Raw genomic sequence first — 22,323 nt, 5'->3', positions numbered from 1 at the left:
TTAAAAGCATCGACGCTACTCCTGCGGACCATGTTGTGGTGAGAAGCCAGTGTTTTGGTGCTTTTTGGCAGGCGAGCAATAACCAACGGTGACCAACACAAAGACCCATCCCACTACTGCCACCCAGCGGAGACAATCAAATTTTACACTTGGATCTTGTGTAAGCCACAAACGGAGGGTTGTTTATGAAATATTTTGTTCATTATTTATGTCATTTATTTGTGGATAAAGTGGATTATCTACTTGTATCTTCCCCCACCCCTGTCTCACTAGCCGTTTACATATCCTCCTTTACTATAAATCCATTAATCTTCTATGTGGTCTTCTTTTCCTCCTACCTGACAGCTCCATATTTAACGTCCTTAGTCCAATAAATCCACAATCCCTCCTCTGCACTTGTCCAAACTGCTCAGCCTTAGCTGTTCTTCTCGAAAATTAATTTCTAATCTTGTCCATTCTGGTTAGTTGTAAATGTTGGCATCTTCAGCTCTGCCTCCTGTGCTTTTGGTCAGAGCAACACATCACAGGTCTCACTACCTTATTCTGAACCTTCTCTTTCCATCACAAATTACCCCTGATTCTCATCTCAGAATCAGAATCGTGTTTATTGGCCAAGTATATGTGCAGACACATACAAGGAATTTGGTTCCGGTAGATGGAGGCTCTCAAGCACAGCAATGTAAATCACACGCACGCACACGTGTCTATATATACATTACACATGCATACACATACATACACAAAGCTGTGTAAACCAACTATAAATAACTAATCTAAACTTATATGCATAAAATACAGGAATGAAATGAAGTGGAATGAATACTACAGAATGTACATAAGGTGCAGTTGCAGTCTGGCAGTGGGAGCAGTGTGACAGGTCAACTGTTTAGAAGGGAGATGGCGAGGGGAAAGAAACTGTTCCTATGTCAGGTGGTCCTGGTCTGCAGGCTTCTGTACCATCTGCCAGAGGGCAGCAGATCAAAAAGTCTGTGTGCAGGGCGTGAGGGGTCTGCGATGATTTTCCCTACCCGTTTCCTGGTTCTTGAGAGGTACAGATCCTGGATGGAGGGCAGGCGGGCGCCGATGATCTTCTCTGCTGCCTGTACAGTCCGCTGAAGTCTGCTCCTGTCCTGTTTAGTGGCTGCACCATACCAGACTGTGATGGAGGAGCACAGGACAGACTCAATGACCGCAGTGTAGAACTGGATCAGCAGCTCCTGTGGAAGACTGTACTTCCCCAGTTGTCTCAGGAAGTACATCCTCTGCTGGGTCTTTTTGAGGATGGAGTTGATGTTGGTCTCCCACTTCAGGTCCTGGGAGATGGTGGTACCCAGGAACTTGAAGATCTCCACAGTCGACACCGGGCTGTCTGATATGGGAAGGGGGAGCAGTGTTGAGGGGTGTCTCCTGAAGTCCACTGTCATCTCTACAGTTTTAAGAGTGTTCGGCTCCAGATTGTGCTGACTGCACCAGAGTACCAGCCGCTCAACTTCCTGCCGGTATGCAGACTCATCACCATCCTCCATCCTGGACTCTCTTCACTGCTCTTGTGCAGACCGTTGATGTCAGGTATTTAAACTCATCTCCCATCACTACCTCTACTCCTTGCATCTACACTGCTACATCTGTCCCATGGTCATTCTCGTTCTCCCTCTTATGTTCTTGCTTTTTGTTTGTGTATCTGTAAGCACTTATTGATTTTCTGCAAATTAACAAGTTAAACTATTATTTTCACCACTGCTGAATTCATCTGCTCCCTGCTGAATAAAGTTCCCCATACTGTTTGCAAACGTTTTGAAAAGAACTCAACACACATTTAATTTGAAACAGTTTTTAAATTGAAGACCGACACACAAGTGTTAATGTTTAGAGGTTACACACACTGCAGTAGCATATTTTATATCACAAAGTGTTGCTAAGCATGAACTTAGTATAGTGAATGACAGCCAGCATAGCAATTTAACTATCCCAACAATCCCAACAATCAGCAGTTTCATTTTGCATTTTAATCCAAAACATCAGCATCACCAAAAGCATTTGAAACGCATTTTTTTAAGTGTATATTTGAGAAAATTTTCTGATTCCTCACAGAAATCAAATGAATCAAAGGCTAACAACAACTACAATATCATCCCCTAAAACCCAGAAGCAAGTGACTTTATAACAGTGAAGTTTCAAACTTAATCACCATCATCGCCTTTATTTCATTGAAGGGTTAAAAAAAATAAAGCTCTCAGTCCAATCCTTTGTTTTCGTCATGTGTTTTGTTTCTGTTTGGCCACATTAACTACGCTCAAAACACGAGGGTAGGGAGGTGCAGAGGGCCAGACAACTGTTGTGCAAAACAAACAGTGAAGGCAGTGAAGTAAAGGCAACTCCATGAACTCATAAACAAATCAATACGGCCTGAAATCTTCCATCAATGCAATGCAAGGTGAAAACAAAGAAAAAAGAAAGAAATAACAAAATACACCTATGAGTAGAGACGAGACAGAAAGCGTGAGTGTCTGTGTGTGGACCACAGGCTGATATTTCATCGCTCTGATATAAATAACCACATCCTTACTGTGGTTGTAAATCACAGCCTGAACGGCAGCCCGCATTAAGCTGTAATATCACCACCTATGTTGGTGGTGTCATATGTCACAGTCACTGTTAATTATTTATGAGACTATCATATCAGTAATATTAACACAGCAAGAACCTTTCGATCATGGCGATCATCTTCGATACAACATAGCGTGACATCCCAAATTCAGTTTACTTTTTCCTCCTTTGGTCGGTCACTAGCAAGGTGCCAAAAGATCAGTGGATTCGGTTTCTCTCAGCAAAGGCACTACGGCACAAAGTGTCATCCTTTGATCACTTCTTGGTTTCTGTCTTCTGCACGCCGTCAACACGTTTCATCTTGACTGTCTTTTGCAGGCTGGTTTGCATGTTTTAAAGTTTAGGCATTTCACTCTAAATTGTGTTTCTGACATTGTGTTTTATCACACGCTTCGAACATTATGTCAGTGTCATTATTTTCATCTTTATACTTAAACTGATGTTTCATCTACTGGCAGATTTAATCTTTTAAACTTTTATTTGATGTTCTCGTTGCCCCTGATCGACTGATAAAGGCTTGTCGAGTTTCTCTTGCTTTTAAAAGTTTTTCATCATTGATTTTCAATTTTGCATCTTCACGTCAACCTTATCTTGGGTTGTTGACATGTGTATAGCTATTTTTCCTGGAACCAGAGCCATGGGCGAGCTATGGAGGCCGGGACCAAAAATAGGACATATTGCACCTTCAAACTTGTGTGTAAGTGTGACCAGGTGCTTCCCTAACCCTCCATCCCAAAATGACACCTCTCCCTTTTCTATATTAAGCTTGACTCGAATCTTTTCAGGTCGCTGCTGAAGCTGCAGCTCTTCACGCTTAGTCGTCATTACATTATACACCCCTTTGCTCAGTCCTAAGGCCCACACACCGCGGTTTGTTGCAACTGTAAACTTCTTTTTACGCTGCAATGACTCTCTGCACACTCCCACTATCCACTTGGGGTTGTCACCTACAAAGACATCCCATTTGTGTTTCCCGGAGGTGTAAGCTTCAGCACCTAGGACAAAGACGCAGGGATCAAAGCGCTGTGGGTTATCGGGGATGGTCAGCCGCTCTGAGCTTTCCTTCACACTGACCAGGTCTGAACTCAAAGACAGCCAAGGCGAGGCTGTGTTCGGGTTCAACAGCACTGGATCTGCACACACAGGGTGAGAAAAGCCACAATGGGGGTCAAATTTCTTGTGAAGAGATATGCTAAATGTACTAAATGTAGGAAAGTCATGTACAATCTCCATGTACTGTTCTAGAGCTCAAGACTACAAACATCCACTATTAAGTGCTGGCAGGAAAAGACTAACTAGTATTAAAATGTACTGATTCCAAGGTTCAGTGGCATTTCTTTCTGTCTGAAATAAATAAACAGACTAGTTATTTTTGTATTCGGTCCTGAAATACTGTAGTATAGCCATCCTCAAGCTCAAGCTTAGTTTTCATGGAGGATCTGGATCACTGTCAAATGATAACAAATACATGATGAACAGCTCAGTCCATACAACACTGGTTTTCAGGCAATGACTGAAGTGCAATACTGATCTACATTCACAATTCTTATAATAAAGTTTAGCCTATCAGATGCACTCTAGTGCACGTGTGTCTTCTAAAATTTGTGTATATTTCGGGCAATAAAGGCAGTTCCACTGTTCCAAAATCCCACCGTGTAACGTACTCACAATATTTCACATGAGACTGCATTTTCTTCCATACGTTGAAGCCCAGACCACCAACGTGTTTGGCCACGTTCAAAAGGGATCCGTAGGGAATGCGAGGCTCTGAACGAGACCAGTGAGCTCTAGACAAGAGACGGCAATGTGGAAAGTTAATGAGAGACAGTTGTAACTTAGCAAAAGACAGCAGAGAGCTAAATAAAAGAAAAAACTGTAATGTGACGATTGTGCAAATATTTATCAAAAACATCATTGTAATGAATTTTTTAGATGTATTTAATCTATAACAGAGATTGTTTTTGCAAAGATTATTTCTGATTACAGCAAGTTTTGCAGGGACTTACTGTCTTTTTAAATTCTGGAAATTCTGAAACAAAAAAAGTGACCGAAATCAGTTTGATTCAAGTCATGTAAAGCGCTCGTGAGACACAAAACGACATTGTGATAACAGACTTTTGTTTTTGTTTTTTTTACCCGGAGGAGTGGTAGATCCTCATTGCCCATCTCCTTCTTAATTGTATCAATGAGCTCCTTCATAGCGACAACATCCTTTTCTGTGCTTTCAATCTGTTTCTGTATGCCAGCGATCTTCTCCCCCTCCTCATCAGACAGAGCTTTAAGACGCATCGCTTCTTCTGCGGTGAGCACGTCGTGAAGCCTCTGAAACTCTGCTTTGATCTGCTTTTCTGCTTCTTCAGCCTGATACTGTATTAAGACAGAGCAGATTTGTACTGTACATTTGTGCTGTATGCCAGAAAAATATTAACGTGAAGCAGTGAAATTAATACCCCATAACCTATGGACAGAAATATGCTTTAAAAGCGTTGCAAATATGAACGATATGATCCACAAGCGTACAATTGTGTACAGTGATTTGTGTGTAACTTTTGTTTCATGTCACAGACTGAAATGGAGACATCTGGGCTTTCTCTCTGTATTTGTCTTTTTTTAATGTATTACCTTTTTTTTTTTAATGAAAAAGTCTTTTCTTGTTCTCAATAGACAGAACCGTGCACGTGTGGTCAAATTGCTTTGTATTAGTGCGTGGATTGAAGCATGTATTTGTGAGTCCACAGAAGTTACACATGAATCACTGTACACAATTGTGTATCTTACTTTTTGCCTGTGGATAACATTGTACGTATTTGCGATGTTTCTGAGTCATATTCCTCTCTAATTTATTTAATCTGCACCGGATCAGTTTAACATAAGGGGGCAAAGTACTTTACAGATCGCCCCAGGAAGCCACGCTTTAGAAACTGAAGATGTCTGAATTCAAAATAACAGTCCTGCTGCTATTAATAACCAGCTTAATCACTATTCATGTAATAAGAACACCGTGAGACATGTCAGTCACCTTACCTTGATATAGGTCACTGCGTTTTTGAGATTGCGAGATGTTTTCTTGTACGAGTCCACTTTCTTTTCAAAAATGTGGACTCTCTCGCTCAGCTCCTTCTGCAAAAAAGCACAAAATGTTTTAGGCCAGTGACAAGGGTTACACACACAACACAAATATACACATGTTAGACAGATGACAGGATATCAAATTGTAAATGGTCTGGTACTTATAGGAGATACTTATATAGTGCCTTCTATTTAATATGAGCATTCAAAGTTCTTCCTACTATGTCTATCCATCTATCAGTATCTTGCTCAAGGATACTTCAACAGACTGTAGGATCTGGGGATTGACCCTTTCTGCTACCAGAGCCACTGCTGCCCAAAAGATTGTGCTTTAAAACAATTGTTGTAGGGGGATAGAGTTACCAGAGAGCTGTTACCAAAAAAGGGTGACAACGTTTATTGCAGGCCAAGATATTCACAAGCATTCACTGTGGTGCTTCAGGTGGTTGTACAGACTGCAATAACAATCCTGTGAACAATTTTCTGTCTTTGATGGCAGATAACGGGCATCTGATATACTTCTTGATTATCTCCTTTTACAGAAGATCCAAAATTGCCACCGTTGCTGCTGATGACATTATATCAGAGCCTACATAGCTGATAGAAAGGACATTAACGCTAACTAAAAACGCATTTGTAATTTAATAATAATAATAATAATAATAATAATAATAATAATAATAATGGATACTTTATTGATCCCCATGGGGAAATTACTTGTTTTTCTCTGCATTTGACCCATTCACTCAGTGAAGCAGTGGGCAGCCCACTAAGCAGGCGCCCGGGGAGCAGTGTGTAGGGACGGTACCTTGCTCAGGGGTACCTCAGGGTAGCCGTTAAGTGGATTCGAACCGCCGACCTTCCGATCATGGGGCGACCACTTTACCTATTGAGCTATCCCTGCCCCCAATTTGAATCCACATTCAGTTTTTCTTTTTTAGTCTGGCACTGGCCTTAAACAAAGTTTGGTAAACTTACTGTTAACACCTTTACATAACATATTACTAAATGAGCAGCTGCAACTACAGTTTGTCAGCTTTTAAGAAATCTCAAACAAACCAGTTCCTGCTGGTGGAAACAGGATTGCATAGCACTTTTTTTCTTTCTCAAGAAGAATCTGACAAACTGGTTAGGGGAACTCTTACCTTGCACATGGGCGCCCCATCGCTCAGTGTGTACAGCCTGTGGGTGCTGTGCAGAGTGACGCAGTCCACGCACACCGGCTCCTCGTCCTTCTCGCAGTACAGCTCCAGGGGTTTCAGGTGCAGGTTGCAGACTGCGTCACTGGGCTGAATGGTTTTCGGTCGTTTGTTCGTCTGTTTAAGGAAGGACTCGCAGGTGCTATTGAGCGCACGATTGGCGATGGCCTTGTCTTTCTCACACTCCTCCCTGCAGACGGGACACTTTTTGCTGTACTTAAAATTTTCCTCCAGACACTGCCGACAGAAGCTGTGGGTGCAGGGCAGCAGCATCGGGTCCCGGAATATGCCCTGGCATACAGGGCAGGTCAGCTCCTGCTGGAGAGGTAAAGGCTCATCCTCTTCCATGTTGTCAGACATGGCTTCACAGGCCCGCTTCAATTTGCTTTCGCTTTCAAAAACAGCGAAAATCGACAAATAAAGGCAGACAGACACGTATCCACCCGCCTCCGTGGGTTAGGCGAAATCAACTGGCGAAATGTTGGTTAGATTAGAACAGAAAGCAAAAAATAACGAAGATTTACTATCATTGCGTTGACAAAGTTCAACAACTTCTTCCCGCAACTCCTTTTCCGTGTTTGTGATACAGGAAGCAGATCTACTCACTGTTTTTTGAAGCACTGCCCTCTAGTGGTCCTGGAGGGAACAATAAATATCTGGTGGGGAGCAGGATGAGCTGATCCCAACAAACCCAATATAGGACAAAGAGTTTGTTTGTGGGAAAATGAGGGACACGCTTCTAGTGCTGAAAAGGATGTGAAGAAATTTATTTTTTCTGAAATTTGACATTCAAAAATTCCATAATAGAATAGAATAGAATAGAATGCCTTTATTGTCACTATACAGTTGTACAATGAGATATAGAGCATCTCCTACTCAGACTAAACATGCTGGGGGGGGGGGGGGGGGGGGGGGGGGGGATACAGTTCTGCAGCATTATGTACATATGGACAGTATTAACATAGGGAAAAAACCATATATATATATATAATGTACAATATACAGGTAATATGTAAGTAATATGTAATAAATAGCGTTATGTATATACAGTTGAGTATTGCACATGGAATTGGTATAAATAGTATAAATAGTGTTTTGTATATACAGTTGAGTTGTTGCACGTAGAATTGGTATTGCACAGTGGTGGTCCATATAGAGGAAGTGGGAAGTGGGGGGCTGTGTTATCTGTGCATGTGTGAGTTCAGGGTGGTTATCGCTTTGGGGAAGAAACTGTTTTTGAGTTTGTGGGTTTTTGTGTTGATGCACCTGTAGCGCTTCCCTGAGGGAAGCAGGCTGAACATGTTGAAGCCAGGGTGGGAGCTGTCCTTGATAATGTTTGCTGCTTTGGTGAGGCAGCGGGAGGAATAAATGTCCATCAGGGAGGGGAGAGGGCAGCCGATGATCGTTTGTGCTGTCTTGACCACACTCTGAAGCCTCACTCTATCTGCTTTGGTGCAGCTGCCGTAACATACCGTGATGCAGTAGGTTAGCAGGCTCTCATTGAATGAGCGGTAGAAGGTCAGCAGCAGGTTGGAGTTCAGCTTGTACTTCCTGAGGACTCTCAGGAAGTGCAGCCGCTGTTGAGCCTTCTTGATGACCACTGAGATGTTTCCTGTCCAGGAGATGTCAGCAGAGATGAGGACACCAAGGAACCGGAAAGTGTGGACCCTCTCCACACACTCCCCGTTGATGTAGAGGGGGGCCAAGTCAGTGCTGTGTCTCCTGAAGTCAACAATGAGCTCTTTGGTTTTCTTAGTGTTCAGTGCCAGGTTGTTTTTTGAACACCATGCTGCCAGCTTCAGGACTTCCTCTCTGTACTCTGCCTTGTCTCCCTTCGAGATGAGTCCGACTACCGTGGTGTCATCAGCAAACTTGATGATGAGAGTGTTGTTGTGGGTCGAACTGCAGTCGTGGGTGTAGAGAGAACACAAGAGGGGGCTCAGCACACAGCCCTGTGGGGAGCCGGTGCTCAGTGTGCGAGTGGAGGAGAGATGAGGGCCGAGTCTTACAGTCTGGGGCCGGTTTGTGAGGAAATCCTTTATCCAGGCACATGTGAGAGGAGGGAGGCCAAGAGTGACCAGTTTGGTGATGAGGATGTCCGGGATGATCGTATTAAAGGCTGAGCTGTAGTCCACAAAGAGCATTCGGACGTAGCATTGCCGCTGCTCTACTGTAGGTGACTCAGCACAGCGTGGAGGGCTGTGGCGATGGCGTCTTCTGTGGATCTGTTTGCACGGTATGCAAACTGGTGGGGGTCGAATTCTGGGGGGAGGTAATCCTTGATGTGCTGAAGGACTAGTCTCTCAAAGCATTTCATGATTACCGGTGTGAGGGCCACAGGGCGGTAATCATTCAGGCTGGAGATGGGAGACTTCTTCGGCACTGGGATGATTGTGGCTGATTTTAGACAGGATGGGATGGCTGCCTGATCCAGTGAGAGGTTGAAGAGTCTGGTGAAGATGAGGGTGAGCTGGTGTGCGCATGCTCTTAGTACCTTGCTAGGTACTCCATCTGCACCGGCCGCCTTCCTGGGGTTCACTTTTAGGAGCACACGTCTGACATCGTGCTCCGTTACAGTGAGTGGATGGAGCCCTCAGGAACCAGGTGAGGATGAGGATGGGAGCAGGGCTGAAGCAGATGAGTGTTGCTGTTGTGGTGTTTCAAAGCGGGCGAAGAAGCTGTTTATTTCCTCTGCCAGCTGCCCATTCGGGTTTTCTGTTTTCGCAGTGCTGCCTCTGTGGTTGATGATGTCTTGCATTCCCTGCCACACCTCTCGTGTGTTGTTGCTGGACAGGTGGGACTCGATGTTCCTTTTGTGGTCTGAAACAGACCAGCGATTAAAGGAACATGAGGTTTCTTCTTTTCCTTCGATCATAGTTTTACTTTCATGCATTCTCCATTTTGTCCCAGTAACATTTATATGAGCTCCTTGCTGTTATTTCAGTTCAGGTTTCAGAGATGGTGCCATCCATCCATCTGCTAGCACATTTCTTTCAGAGCGACAGCTTTCTCATGACACTGACAGATAGGTGTCACCACAGGGGAAAACCCTGTGCCAGGTACTGTCAGCAAGTTTCACCCACTGGATGTTTGCAATTCTTGTGGCTGTCTTTCTTTCTCTTTGTGGTTTTTTTTTTTTAAAGCCTATTCCAAAGAAATCTGCACAACCTTTGAAATCTGCAGTGACAAACATTTTTCCACTTTGCTGCAGCGTGGAAACTAAATAACACTTTAGCCTGCAGGAGACCCACAGTGAAACGTTTTGGTGCTTTTGCAGGCAGATTTTAGAAAACTATCTTCCCTTACGGTGGGTGTTGATTTTCAAAAATTAAAGGTAATCAAAATGTAGAACATTTTTTCAGTATGGGGAGAGCAAAGGACAAAAATGTGTTGCGGTCCCATATAAAACAGAAGGTGTTTTCACCCCAGTGAAAGGAGAAATGAAACCTATGAACTACGGCATAGATTTATAAAAAGGCATGCCCACTATGCATTTCCCAAATCAATGACAGTTTTTGTACATTTAGGCCGCTTGAGGCTGTCACAATGAATAAATATTATTTGAGATGGTTTTATTACTTTTTGTGTTTCCTTTACTTTTGCCTCATATTTTGATGTACATCATGGAGTACCAACACGTCTCCCTGGAAGCTCAGATAACACAGCAGCTGTCATTGTGCAGTAGAAATAACTTAAGGTGACTTAACCAATTCTTAAACCAGGCAAGCATAATCTATGAAGATACATAACTGCAGCACACAAGCACATTGTTTTTGTATATTTTCTCTTTATTTTTACTTGCCAGTGAAGAATCTAAAACATTTTCCTGTTTGCTGCTTAGAGTTTATAAAAGAGCTGGAGCAGGATTTTGCACTTAATCTGGTTTCCTCTGTTTATCTTAGTTTATTAAACAGTCTTTGCGTTATTTGGAACATCAATCCTTTAGTCACTGATGCAATCATACAGTAGATTTGTTTTACAAAACACTGTTCTGAGAGATGATAGCGGGGTATCCAACAGATGGCACTGCAGCACTACTGCGTGACGTACTCTGAGTGGTGATTGTTAAAGAGTGGTTCCCCAAAGGTGTGCCCCTTGAAATGTGGCTTCAACCATAAATTGTCGTTGCAACTGACCATAAACCTTTCTTTCTTCAGCTGGTCCCCTTAGGGGTTGCTACATCCATGAATCTTCTCTGTGGTCTTCCTCTTTTCCTCCTGCCTGGCAGCTCCATATTTAAGATAATTTTCCCAATATATCCACTATTCCTCCTCTGCACAAGTTCAAATCATCTCAGTCTTGCTTTTCTTACTTTGTCTCCAAAATGCTTAAAAGGAGTTGTCAACTCCAGCTCTGCCTCCTTTCTGTTTTATGTGTGCCATCATCTCCAAACCATCACCAACATCTTGTAAACTTTCCCTTTAACTGCAGTTGCATTTACCATTAGTGCACATCAAAGGCCCTCACTGGTGTCGATGAGGAAAACAAAAATCTGCGAGGGTGGTGGTGGTGGTGGTGGTGGGGGACTGCTTTTGTTTTAAAGCAAAACACAAGCAGCCAACACAATCTACTAACTACAGAGTTTTTAGCTTGGCCATAGTTTCAGCCTAAATGCCTCCACTGTGGGGAGAAGTTGGCTGACATGGTGCCAAGCAAGCTGAAAAGGAAACCTAACCCATCCTTTCTGAGAGAAACTTGGCTTCTCAAAGGAAAGGCTTGAGCTGAACAAAAGCTTTCACTTTATCTGATTTTTACTACATTTCCATCATGGTGAAATGAATATTCCTGCATTATCCACTGGAAATTTGAATAAAAATAACAAGGAGAGTTTTTCCAATGAAAACATCTTTGACTTTTATTAATGTGTGTTTTCTCTCTTTGTCAGTAAATGAATTAAACTCAGCCTTTAACATCTGTTTGCGACAAAGAGACCGTTACCAGAAATGTAGAAAATTTGATGATGGAGTGATGATGATGGTGTTGCTTTAAGAAAAGTGTTTACAGTTAAGAGAAGAACTGATGACACTGTTCTTCTGTGGGTAAGATATGCTTTTTTGTTTTTGGCAGGTGTGAATAATCCAGTTTAACCTTTAGTGTGTTTTTGCCTCAAAATACTTGAAAACCACTGAGCACGGTAAAGTTACCAAACTCAGAGACACTGTGAATTCTGCAACAACAAGTAAAAGAAAACAAATAAAAGAGAAAAATTCCTTTTAGAAGGACAGTGACAGCGTGTGGAAAATGTGTGGTTTGGTTTGTATGTGTGTCTTTTGAACAATCTTGGTAACGTTTTAAAAAGGAACCAAAACAGTGAAGCTCCCAGTAGCAACAATTCAGTGCAAGTTTGGTATTTTGGACAACAAACTGTAAAGAGGCTTCAGAAAGTCCTCATTTAACCAACCAACAAACAAACATGCATTTGCTGTGAAACTAATGCTCTTTTTCTGACAACCTCAACATTAAAAAATACTTTTTACTGTTAATAAAGCTGTGAACAGATGGCAGAACCCGAATGCAGTGGAAAATTACATTATTTTACAAAAGCATAACCAAATCACTGTGTCTGGACTGGACTCCATCTAGAGTTGACCATTTGGCTAAAATGGGAAATAAAGCAAGAAGGGCCTGAGTCAGGGAGGTGATCAAGAGCCCAACGCATCGCTGTAATAGAGGTTCAGTATTTCTCTGCTTCCTCTGGCAATCAGCTACTTGGAGACCGTGGTGAGGGTTTGACTTAAATGTAAAGTGAGCGCATAAGGAAAAAATCCCCTGGACTAGCACCATCCTCGAGCCTTAGCACTGTAGTATGGCAGCGCTTCTCGGCAGAGGCACAGGGAGGCTGCCCAGAACTAAAGAAAAGATGAATGTAGTCCCACACAGAGGTACTCAAAGAAAACCTTTCCCACAGTGCATGTGATCTGAGAATAGGGCAATGGTTTAGCTTTCAGCATTTTAATGACCCAAAGCAAAAGATATTACTGAAGTAACCTCAGGAACTTGGTTCAGATAAGGTTTCCACCCCCCAGAGTATCTGTGAAGAGTCCAGTTCACACATTTCTGACAGGGCTCGAGAGCATGCACCACACTGAGTGGGGATAAACTGCACAAATCTACGTGTGCATTTCTGAGATATGCGAATTTAAAGGTCTTAAGTTTTTATTAAGTGAGCAATTTCATATTTTGACTTTTAATCAATTCTATAAAAAACACAAAAAATATTCTCATTGTTATTTATGGTTCATGAATTTTAGGCCATTTATGCAAGTCATTTGAGACATTTAGAAACTGTAAGACAAGTTATGCAGAAAGTGAAAGAGTCCGAGCACTTTCTGATGCAACTTCAGAAAGTGTTTTGTTTGCTGTATGTTATATTAAGCCACTGTAACCAGGGGCTACTGGGCTTAGTCATACAGACTTTATTAATACCCCAATGCATACTGTGATGGAAAATTTTACGATTCTCTTTTTCCCTGTGTAAAGCTGAACCTACTCAGTGAGAAGCTCCCTACAGTCTTATTCTTTCTCAGCGTGATCTTTCAGATATACCACATGTTGAGCTGTAAAGTATCTTTTGCACACTGACTTTATACTGTGATCATGGCAGATAGACACATAATCTAGACTTACGATACCTCTTTGTATAGCATGCATAATCCTGTCATGTATGCATGACAGGATTATGCATGCTGTGCTGTTGGCTGATCCCTTTGCAAAGTAAATTCAAACTCAAACTGACTGTTTGAGGTTTATTTCAGATTTCCATAACAAGCTTCAGCATTGACGCCTTGGTTGATTGAATGAGGGGTGTGAGATGGACAGAGACAGATCATACTGGAATAATCTATTTTTTTTAGCTTTACCTTCCATAGTTGAGACACAAAAAGGCCAAACAGTGTAAACCCTAGATGTATTCCCATTGTGTATCCAGAAATGTTGTTCTCAGAGGTCAGATATGTGAAATAAATTGTGATAATTCTTTGGGGAAAAGACAACAAACAAACAAAACCCCCGCACAAAAACTGATTGCCCGCTTTTGGTCTAGAGATTTGTCATCACAAGGCTGAGTAAATTCAGTGCTCAGGGAACAAAGAGTACTTTCTCAATGGGAAAGTAAATTGAGGACAAGGGTTTTCCGAACGTTTAAGTCTGTTGTGACTGTTTTGCCTGGTTGTAGCGAAAGACAGTTTGGATTTGAGGTGACATTGATAGAAATTAATGTGCCAGATAGATACAATTAAGCATTTGTGAGCATGGGGATAGGTCTGGTAAAGAAAATCCCACTGAAGACTGAAGAGGTGGATGCTGTTTATATGAGGGGAAAATATGGTGATGGTGCTATAAGTGTTACGTATGTTTGGGTAAAAAACTTTGGGGCTCCACAGAGAGGAACACTCAGCATGAGCTAATTTATTTGGAAGGAAAAAAATAGATCATAGAATAAAGAAGAAAAGAAACTGAAAAGACATTACATCTGTGGAAATATGAAGCAGAATGCTGGAACAGAGGGAAAGGAGAAGCTCAAGAGAAAAGTCTTGACTCATCACTTGCAAAAGGTCCTAGCAAATTTCCTACATAAACATCAAGATTGTGATTGAGGCGATGATGAGATCGGGGCAGGGCATTGAGAGAGGGCATACAGGGAGGCCATAGCAGCCATGTAATGCAAGACACCATCTCGTTCACACTGAGAATACCATCAGAACCCAGCAGAAGAAGAAAAAAGGAGAAAATGGACAAAGTGCTCCACCTGATGATCCAAACCCTGTACCGATCAGTTCAAGCTACAGCCTCTTTGCCAGAACTCCAGAGGATGAGGATGATATGACCTGTTTCAAGTGCTATCAGAAGGAATGCCTCAACCGGGACAGCATTGCCACAAGAAATGACAACGAGAGACGTGCAACTATTCTGACTCATCTGATACCTGAAGTTGACGGTACCACGCCTTTGGCACATGCACATGATAGTATACCAGCCTGAGCTCACACTTGAGTAACTCCTTCACAAGTTAGTGGCAACTAAGTTCACTCTATCAGTGTGTGGGAGTAAGTTGAGAGAGAACATTTTACTTTATCACTTGATGAACTGGAGAAAATCTAACTTTTAAACAGGCAATTTTACTGTCTGTCTGTTTTTAAACAACTTTTTTAGACTGTTATCTAAAGTGTTGTTTGTCATTTTTGAAAGCCCTCAGAGTAGTTAAACCTGAAGGGTTTGAGCCTAAATCTCACAGTGTCAGTCCTGATTGGCTGGTATTAATAAAAACTCTCATAATTTGAAAAGACCAAAAGTAGTTTCCAACTTTTAGCGCTGACTGAATATGTGGTGAAATAATAGGAACTGGGAATGCACACTATATAGACAGCAAGGTTTTTAACATGAATTAAAACTAGATGTGAAATATTTAGTTTTTTCAGTCAATTAAGGAAAAAACATGAAAAATAGATTCTGAGGGGAAAAATTATAACTCCTGAAATGATTTTGTTTGTTTGGAAAACTAAAATAAACCAAAAAATAAAGAGAAAAACTTCTTACTTTTAGCACTCCCCAGTTTGGAAATATTTGATATCACATTCTGCCTCATGAGGCTTTGATGCACATGCTTATTGAGACTTTAGAAATCTGTTGTGGCCGTGAAGCAGCCACACAGCTTAATGCACCAAATCTGATCCTTATGTGCTGCTCTCAAAGCACGGCAGTGACAGATGAGAGGATTTTGGCCCTTTTGGTCAAATATAGAACAAACATCACTGCAAACACTGCAATTTTATAAAATCCTGCCAATCTGCTGCCTGCTGCTCGGGAAGAGGAAAACAGCTCAACCTGACCTTTCAGCGCCTTGTATTTCCTGCCTGGGATGCCCCAGAGCTGAGCGTGCAGCTTGCACATAGAACACCTCCTCCCACTATTCACTGTGAAAATGATACTTTGAGACATTGCAAAACTTTGTCTTCCGTGTAATCCCAAGTTCACAGACAGGTGAAGGATGCCTTCCTCAATTAGGCTGAAGCCTGACTATCAGTAAGAGCAGACAGCAAGAGTAATGTGCTGTGCTCTACCAAACACCAGGTTATGGAGGAGTTCCTCAACTTAGCTTTGTTACTCTGCTCACAATAGAGTAGTAAAGTGTGATGGACTGATTTTCCTGTGTGCACCATGGAAGAACTAAGTGATTAATGCTCAGAAGAGGCTTATCTGTCACACCAAACCAGTTTTAACTGTTTGGTCATTACAACTCTTTTTGTCTGTTGTCTAGTACTGTGTCTTAGACTGATGGTACTAAGGTTTAATGATTGTTCCCTGACAGCCAGCTCAGATGGTTCATATGATCATGGACAATCACGTAGGGTGTATGGCACTGATTTGATGGTAACTGTAATGTTGGGCGTTTTTAAGGGTGCAGCTTTAAAACCACACATTTAGCAATGAGATTCATTAATAATTCACTTCTGAATACATCATGACTGTGACAGGGTGGTGGATTTTGCACGCTTCCATCTGCAAAATAAACTGTACATATTTGTTGTGACATCAGCACTGTTGTTGAGCTCTGTTTTACTTAACTACAGCTGAAAGGGTGAATATATTTTTTGAGACTGAATGTCACACAGGAAATCCACAGAGGTGCTGTGAGTTCCTTCTGTTTACAAGTTGAACCTGCACAAGTGACATTTTTTTTGTTGTTGCTGTTTGTTTTGCCATCACTCAGGGATTTAAAATCAAGTACTGTTTTAATAGTTTATTCTGGGTGCATTATATAATGGTAGCAGTTTCGCAAAAACAAAACAAAGTAGCATTCACACCTATGACGAATTATATCCGAGGAAGTCTTTTCATCGTTAAATGTAAGTTGTATAGAGTGCGAGTGTGTACCTAAGCCTGTCCCCTTACCAATGAAGTGTCGAAACAAGCACGCTATCAAATAGATTTCCCAATATGAACTATGTCTTTCCTTCCCGACCCTTCTGTCAATCATAGATAGTCATGCATTACAACGGAAACCTTTTTCAGCAAGTGGCACAGGTTAGTGGCACACTAACCTACAATGTGGTCAAATTAACCGCCTAAGCAAAAGGAAGAGGTGGTTCAAGTTGAAGCCATTCTGCAAATGTTCAAACAGTTGCTAAAGAAAAATCTTGCCAAGAGGCTTATTCATCTTCTGTGAATCTTATCTTACATCCAATCACACCATCAACATCACACGAAGCCGATGGTATTACATCAGTGAGCAGATGTGATTGAACCTGTAAACTGGAACTGTGATTCCTATGTGCTATAGGAAATGATTCACTACTGCTAAAACTTAGCAATACAAAAACGATTTTAGGAATTAAAACTGCCAGTTTTCTTCTCTCAGTTCCTCAAACTGCCCAAAACAACATCTCAATGGTTTCACTGTAGCTTAAAAAAAACAAACCTCAGTTTAGAAGCACAGATTTTATGGTGAACAAACAAGTTTTAATTAGTTTCTTAGAGACAAAAAAGTAGTATTCGTGTGTTTATATTATATATTTTTGTTTGTATCAGAATGTTGTCATGTTATGTTAGATTTGAATGACTTGTGTTTAAATCCCACTGTTTCCAGCGTGCTGCATCCCACTGCAGAATGAACCAAAAAGCCAGACATGCATGCTGCTTTGTAAAATGTATAATCTGGGTCACAACAGAACTGTTTTCTAGCTGTGCTTTTCTCTCTTTCTCTGACAGGTACCTACATTTCCATTTGCCTCTAAGATGAATTGCATAAGAGCTGCACAACCAGCCGAGGAAAGGTGTGAAAAACAACAGGAACACGATCTGAAGCTTTTGTAAATGGTAAGGGGAAACAGACATTTGAAACCAAGTTCTGTCACAGGTGTCATCTTTGCATGTTTGGTGGCTGCGTACAAAGCATGAGCAATACAGTGAAAAAAAAAAGGTGTGAGAAATATCTTGAGGTTTTGGGGGAAGGTAACTAAATCTTTGAAATGCTGATCTTGAAAATGATATAAAGTGAGATTTAACACTGATATGAGTGTCATAAAACGCTATCTTTTTTTTTGGTTTGTTAAGACATGCCAGGAGCTTATCTATCAACATGTAGCTGTTCATTCATAATTTCAGTTTGTTTTTTTCATTCATTTTGACGAGACTGTGTAGTCCAGGAGCTTTATATGAATGGTGTGAATTGCTGCTGTGTCTCTGGGCATGCATTCTGCACCAATATTCTTCACTACTACTGTTCTAATAAAACCAGAGTGTGATTTGTTTGTGTAAACAGACATGTAAGACAAAAAGATGCACAGCATGACTACACTATTATTTCACTGCACGTTCAGTCAGTTTTATGTTCTCTGCATAGAGTCTGCTTTTGAAAAATATGATAGTAACATAAATTAGACCTATAAAAGGGTGCTGTAGGGCAGTGGTTAGCACTGTCACCTCACTGCACAAAGGTTTCTGGTTTGAACATCAGTGGTCTCCAAAGGCATTTCTATGTGTGCATATCTTCTGTTGCCACTTTAGAGAACTTTTTCTTTTCTAAATTAGAAATAAGTGTGAATGTGTCGCCCTGACATGAGTAACAAGAAGAGTGCATTTACAACAATATTTGTGTTGTAATTTCTTGCTGTGAAAACTGTTTTAAAATTTGGATTTCATGTATGTTGTTTATTTTATATGCATTTCTTGTCCTTATTGCAGTTTTTCTTGATTGCTTGAGCACATTTTAGAATTGTTTTTAAGTTTTCAGGCCTGAAGCAAACAAATGCAACAAAACACTGGTGCACAATTCAGTTAAAGCAATACAGAAACGTATATTTGATCAACTTTTATGACACTGTCTTTCAATTTTGTGGCAAAACTAAATGGATGTATGCAAAGTCCATTACTTGTGTGCTATGACATTGTCATCTAATCTAAATTTGCAGTTTATAAATGTAACATATTCCAGAGAGCGTTTTACAGCTTTCAACTGATGTGTGAGGACATGTGCACATGCATGAATAATACATAACAAGTTAAACACTGCAAAATATACAAATAAGACAATCAGACACTACTCACTGAAATAAATCTGGTCAAACTGCATGATGATGGTTGATCTTTGGTGGTGACAGAGAGCTTAAGCTCATGTCTACCCCCCCAAAAAAAGCTTAAAAAAAAGAACCCCATCAACATTTGTGATCAGTGGCCAGAAACAATGTGCCCGAGCTTGTCCAGGATCAGAGCATATTTGCATGTAATATATGTCAAATACATATGACAAATTCAGCACTCAACACAATGCATTTCTTTTAAATCGTGTGTTTCTCTTAAATGGCAACAAATTCTGAAACACAACTTCCAAACCAAATGAAACTGATGAGTGTTTTCATTTTTAGTCTCTGATTTCACAGAAACGTTCACGGAAAGTGCGACTACGTTACTCACACAATGACCCCGAAAGTGTTTTTACGTATTCATATCTCCACATTGGTGTAAAGGCCCTTTACTACTACTTTAACATAAACAGAAGGGCGACAAGGAGAAAGAAAATTTTACAATTTTTTTGAGAATTTATAAATATGTTAAGTTGTTTCTATTGTAGGCTTGTTTCAGACATCTGAAACACATAGTTTAACATTTTAAGTTTGTTAATTGTTTTTTTTTAAATTAAAGGATAAAACTTTATTCTTAGCGTCTCGGAAAAAAGAGGAAATAAAAAATAAAACTTTTTAAAAGTAAGACGTTTCTTAAAACTGTCTTAGCAATTATTTCATTAAATTTCTGTAAATCATCAGACTTCTTATTTACAGCTTATGAGAGTTTTCATACTGTCATAACGTACCCTGTGAGGTGGAGGAGGGTTTTTTTTTTGGTTTGTGTGCCTGAGCCTTTGTCTTATGTCAGCTTCCTTTGTAGTAGCTTTAGATGCTTTTATCGGGACTGCTAGAGGTAGAGCTCTTTTTCGCAGGGCAGATTTATGTGATCTACAATATCAGAGACTCCTAGTTTGGTATGTTTTTTATTTTATGCTGTTTTCAATCAGGCTATACTAGTTAAATTTCATGCATTTGTCATTCCTTGTTGTAAAATTTCAGTTGTGCTTACATAAGAGTACACACATTACATTGAACATTTAAACTGCACTCTCCCCTCTCTGCACAAATGCATGCAGTTAAGTATGTAATTAAGAAATAATTAAAATCGGTTTGTATTGAAAACAATGCAAACGATGAATTCTGCATAAAAATTCAATTTGCGTATGATTGAATTTTGATGTTTGCATTGCTTTCATTGTGCTCATTTGTTTTTCTGTTTGTACGCACACCTTTAGCTCACAGTGACAGACCACAGCATATTAAACTCTGATGTGGTGTGAAGTGTTATAGTTTGCTATTATATTTTTGTCACTGAGTAAGTTTCCAGGTTTTGTAAAGATGAGATGTGATAGAGCTCTTTTGAATCCTTTACTTTTATGTTTATTGATATAATAAATTCCATTTATTAAAAAAAAATATCACAAAACTTGTATATATGTATGTATGTTCATGTGGTGTTACTCTGTCCTTACAGTTATGACATTATTTACAAAACACAGTGTTTTTTACCTGCTTATAATGTGATCATCAAGAATATCTAAATGACCAAACTAAATGCTAGATAGATAGATAGATAGATAGATAGATAGATAGATAGATAGATAGATAGATAGATAGATAGATAGATAGATAGATAGATAGATGATAGATAGCACCACCATGTGGTAGAAAACATTTGTGCTGAAACCAAATTAACGGCCTTTTCTCTGTCTGTCCACAGATGATGGAAGATGAAAAGATTACAGTGACAGGGGAGGACCTTGACTGGTCTGATTTCTATGAAAACTATAACTATTCAGACTCGAATGGCTCTTATGAAGGGGGTGATATTTGCGACCTGACTGAGAATGTGAATTTTGAAGCTGTGTTCATACCAGTTCTGTACTCTGTGGTGTTTGTTGTTGGTCTACTTGGGAACGGATTGCTGTTGGGAATACTGGCTCGGAGTAGGAAGACCTGGAGCGTAACAGATACCTTCATCCTCCATCTGGGAGTGGCAGATATCCTGATGCTGGTGACGCTGCCCATCTGGGCAGTACAGTATGCCCAAAGTGATGGATGGACTTTTGGTACTCCCCTGTGCAAGATCGCTGGAAGTGTTTTTACAGTAAGTATTGTGCTGAAGTAAAGATGCAGTGAAAAAATCTGTACTTTCAATTAATTTAGCAGAGGTTTCAAAATATGTCTTGCTCATCTCTCATTGATTTCTTTAGATTAACTTCTACAGTGGGATCCTTCTCCTGGCCTGCATCAGTCTGGACCGCTACCTGTCCATCGTCCATGCTACACAGATGTACTCAAGGAAGAAGCCTTGGGTTGTTCAGGCCAGCTGCCTGATGGTGTGGTGCTTTTCCCTGCTTCTCTCTATCATTGACTGGATCTTTTTAGAAGATGTGTTTGATGATAGACGAGGCAGAAGAGAGTGTGTTCCCAATTATTACAAATTTGGTGAGGAGGCTGTATATAATTGGAGGTTGGCATCACGCATGATTTATCTCATAGTGGGCTTTGTACTTCCTTCTGGTGTAATGATTTTCTGCTACTCCTGCATCCTGGATCAGCTGAGGTATGGAGCCCAGAGCCATCAAAAGCAGAGAGCTTTTAAAGTTATTGTGGCTGTGGTGGTGGTTTTCTTTATCTGCTGGACCCCGTACAACTTCACACTCTTAGTGGAAACAATTCATTTTGATAACAAAACAGAAACTTGTTCAGGCACAACATCTCTGGAGAAAATTAAGACAGTGACCACCTGTGTGGGTTTCATCCACTGCTGCCTCAATCCCATCCTGTATGCTTTTGTGGGTGTGAAGTTCCGCCGTCAGCTCATGAGCATCCTCAGGTCTCTGGGCTGCAAAGTGGCAAGTGCAAAAATCCAGTCTTTTGTCAGCAACAGGAGAAGCTCAATGTGGTCCGAGTCTGCTGAAACTTCCCACTCGCTTGCTATCTGAGAAAGACAAAAACAACAAATCTGACTGACCTAAACAAACATGGAGACAAATACATGAACATCAGCACATACAACTTGTGTTTGTATATTTTTTGTGTTACATTACCTGAAATCAGCACTGGTTGTTTGCTACAGTTCTTAGTGCACCAGTAGTTGAATGTGACAGGACAGAAATAACTCACACCTGCATTTGTTGGCAGTGTATGAGATTTCCTTTCTCTGTTTTCTGGGCAGTATTGTAATAGAAATAAGTTATGACAGCATGAGAATTATTAATGTAAAGAGCTACTATTTTATCTTAAAATGTTTTAAACATGTATTTTATGCTACATTTATTTTGCATATTGATTTATATTTTATGTGTAAAATGTTCAAATGTACAATAAATCTTTATTATCATAATAAAGTCTTTTTAAGATTATACCTACAGGACCAACAG

General features: G+C 40.6%; 2 protein-coding genes across 6 annotated transcripts; one reads left to right on the top strand and one right to left on the bottom strand.

Moving 5' to 3' along the window:
- Positions 1-34: 34 nt before the first annotated feature.
- LOC106675620 (C-X-C chemokine receptor type 3) lies at positions 35-22,307 on the top strand. 5 transcript variants are annotated; one of them, XM_076890100.1, is made up of 5 exons: positions 35-160; positions 1,433-1,569; positions 17,583-17,690; positions 20,658-21,044; positions 21,151-22,307. In XM_076890100.1, exons 3-5 carry the CDS (start codon positions 17,688-17,690, stop codon positions 21,883-21,885), a joined length of 1,125 nt encoding a protein of 374 aa, XP_076746215.1. In that variant the 5' UTR covers positions 35-160; positions 1,433-1,569; positions 17,583-17,687; the 3' UTR covers positions 21,886-22,307. The 5 variants fall into 5 exon arrangements, with proteins under 5 accessions (XP_076746215.1, XP_076746216.1, XP_076746217.1 ...); XM_076890101.1 differs by lacking the exons at positions 35-160; positions 1,433-1,569 and adding an exon at positions 14,518-14,811; XM_076890102.1 differs by lacking the exons at positions 35-160; positions 1,433-1,569 and adding an exon at positions 14,850-14,882.
- trim35-28 (tripartite motif containing 35-28) lies at positions 1,816-7,472 on the bottom strand. Its single transcript, XM_004550905.6, has 6 exons — positions 6,822-7,472; positions 5,632-5,727; positions 4,744-4,974; positions 4,614-4,636; positions 4,276-4,394; positions 1,816-3,740 (listed from the first exon to the last, which is right to left on the bottom strand). The coding sequence occupies exons 1-6, from the start codon at positions 7,233-7,235 to the stop codon at positions 3,169-3,171; spliced, it is 1,455 nt and encodes a 484-aa protein (XP_004550962.3). The 5' UTR covers positions 7,236-7,472; the 3' UTR covers positions 1,816-3,168.
- Positions 22,308-22,323: the final 16 nt, after the last annotated feature.

Source organism: Maylandia zebra, linkage group LG11, assembly GCF_041146795.1.
Source record: "Maylandia zebra isolate NMK-2024a linkage group LG11, Mzebra_GT3a, whole genome shotgun sequence".
In the NCBI taxonomy this organism is placed as follows: domain Eukaryota; kingdom Metazoa; phylum Chordata; class Actinopteri; order Cichliformes; family Cichlidae; genus Maylandia; species Maylandia zebra.
This window is presented reverse-complemented; position numbering and strand designations above follow the sequence as displayed.

What these genes read in the sequence shown, in the direction of transcription:
- trim35-28 (XM_004550905.6), bottom strand. Translation starts at nt 7,235, where the DNA reads ATGTCTGACAACATGGAAGAGGATGAGCCTTTACCTCTCCAGCAGGAG. An exon ending in ACGCAGTGACCTATATCAAG is followed by an intron (nt 4,975 to 5,631) that starts GTAAGGTGACTG and finishes GTCTTAATACAG; the next exon opens with TATCAGGCTGAAGAAGCAGA. An exon ending in TTCCAGAATTTAAAAAGACA is followed by an intron (nt 4,395 to 4,613) that starts GTAAGTCCCTGC and finishes TCTCTTGTCTAG; the next exon opens with AGCTCACTGGTCTCGTTCAG.
- LOC106675620 (XM_076890100.1), top strand. An exon ending in TCGCTGGAAGTGTTTTTACA is followed by an intron (nt 21,045 to 21,150) that starts GTAAGTATTGTG and finishes TGATTTCTTTAG; the next exon opens with ATTAACTTCTACAGTGGGAT.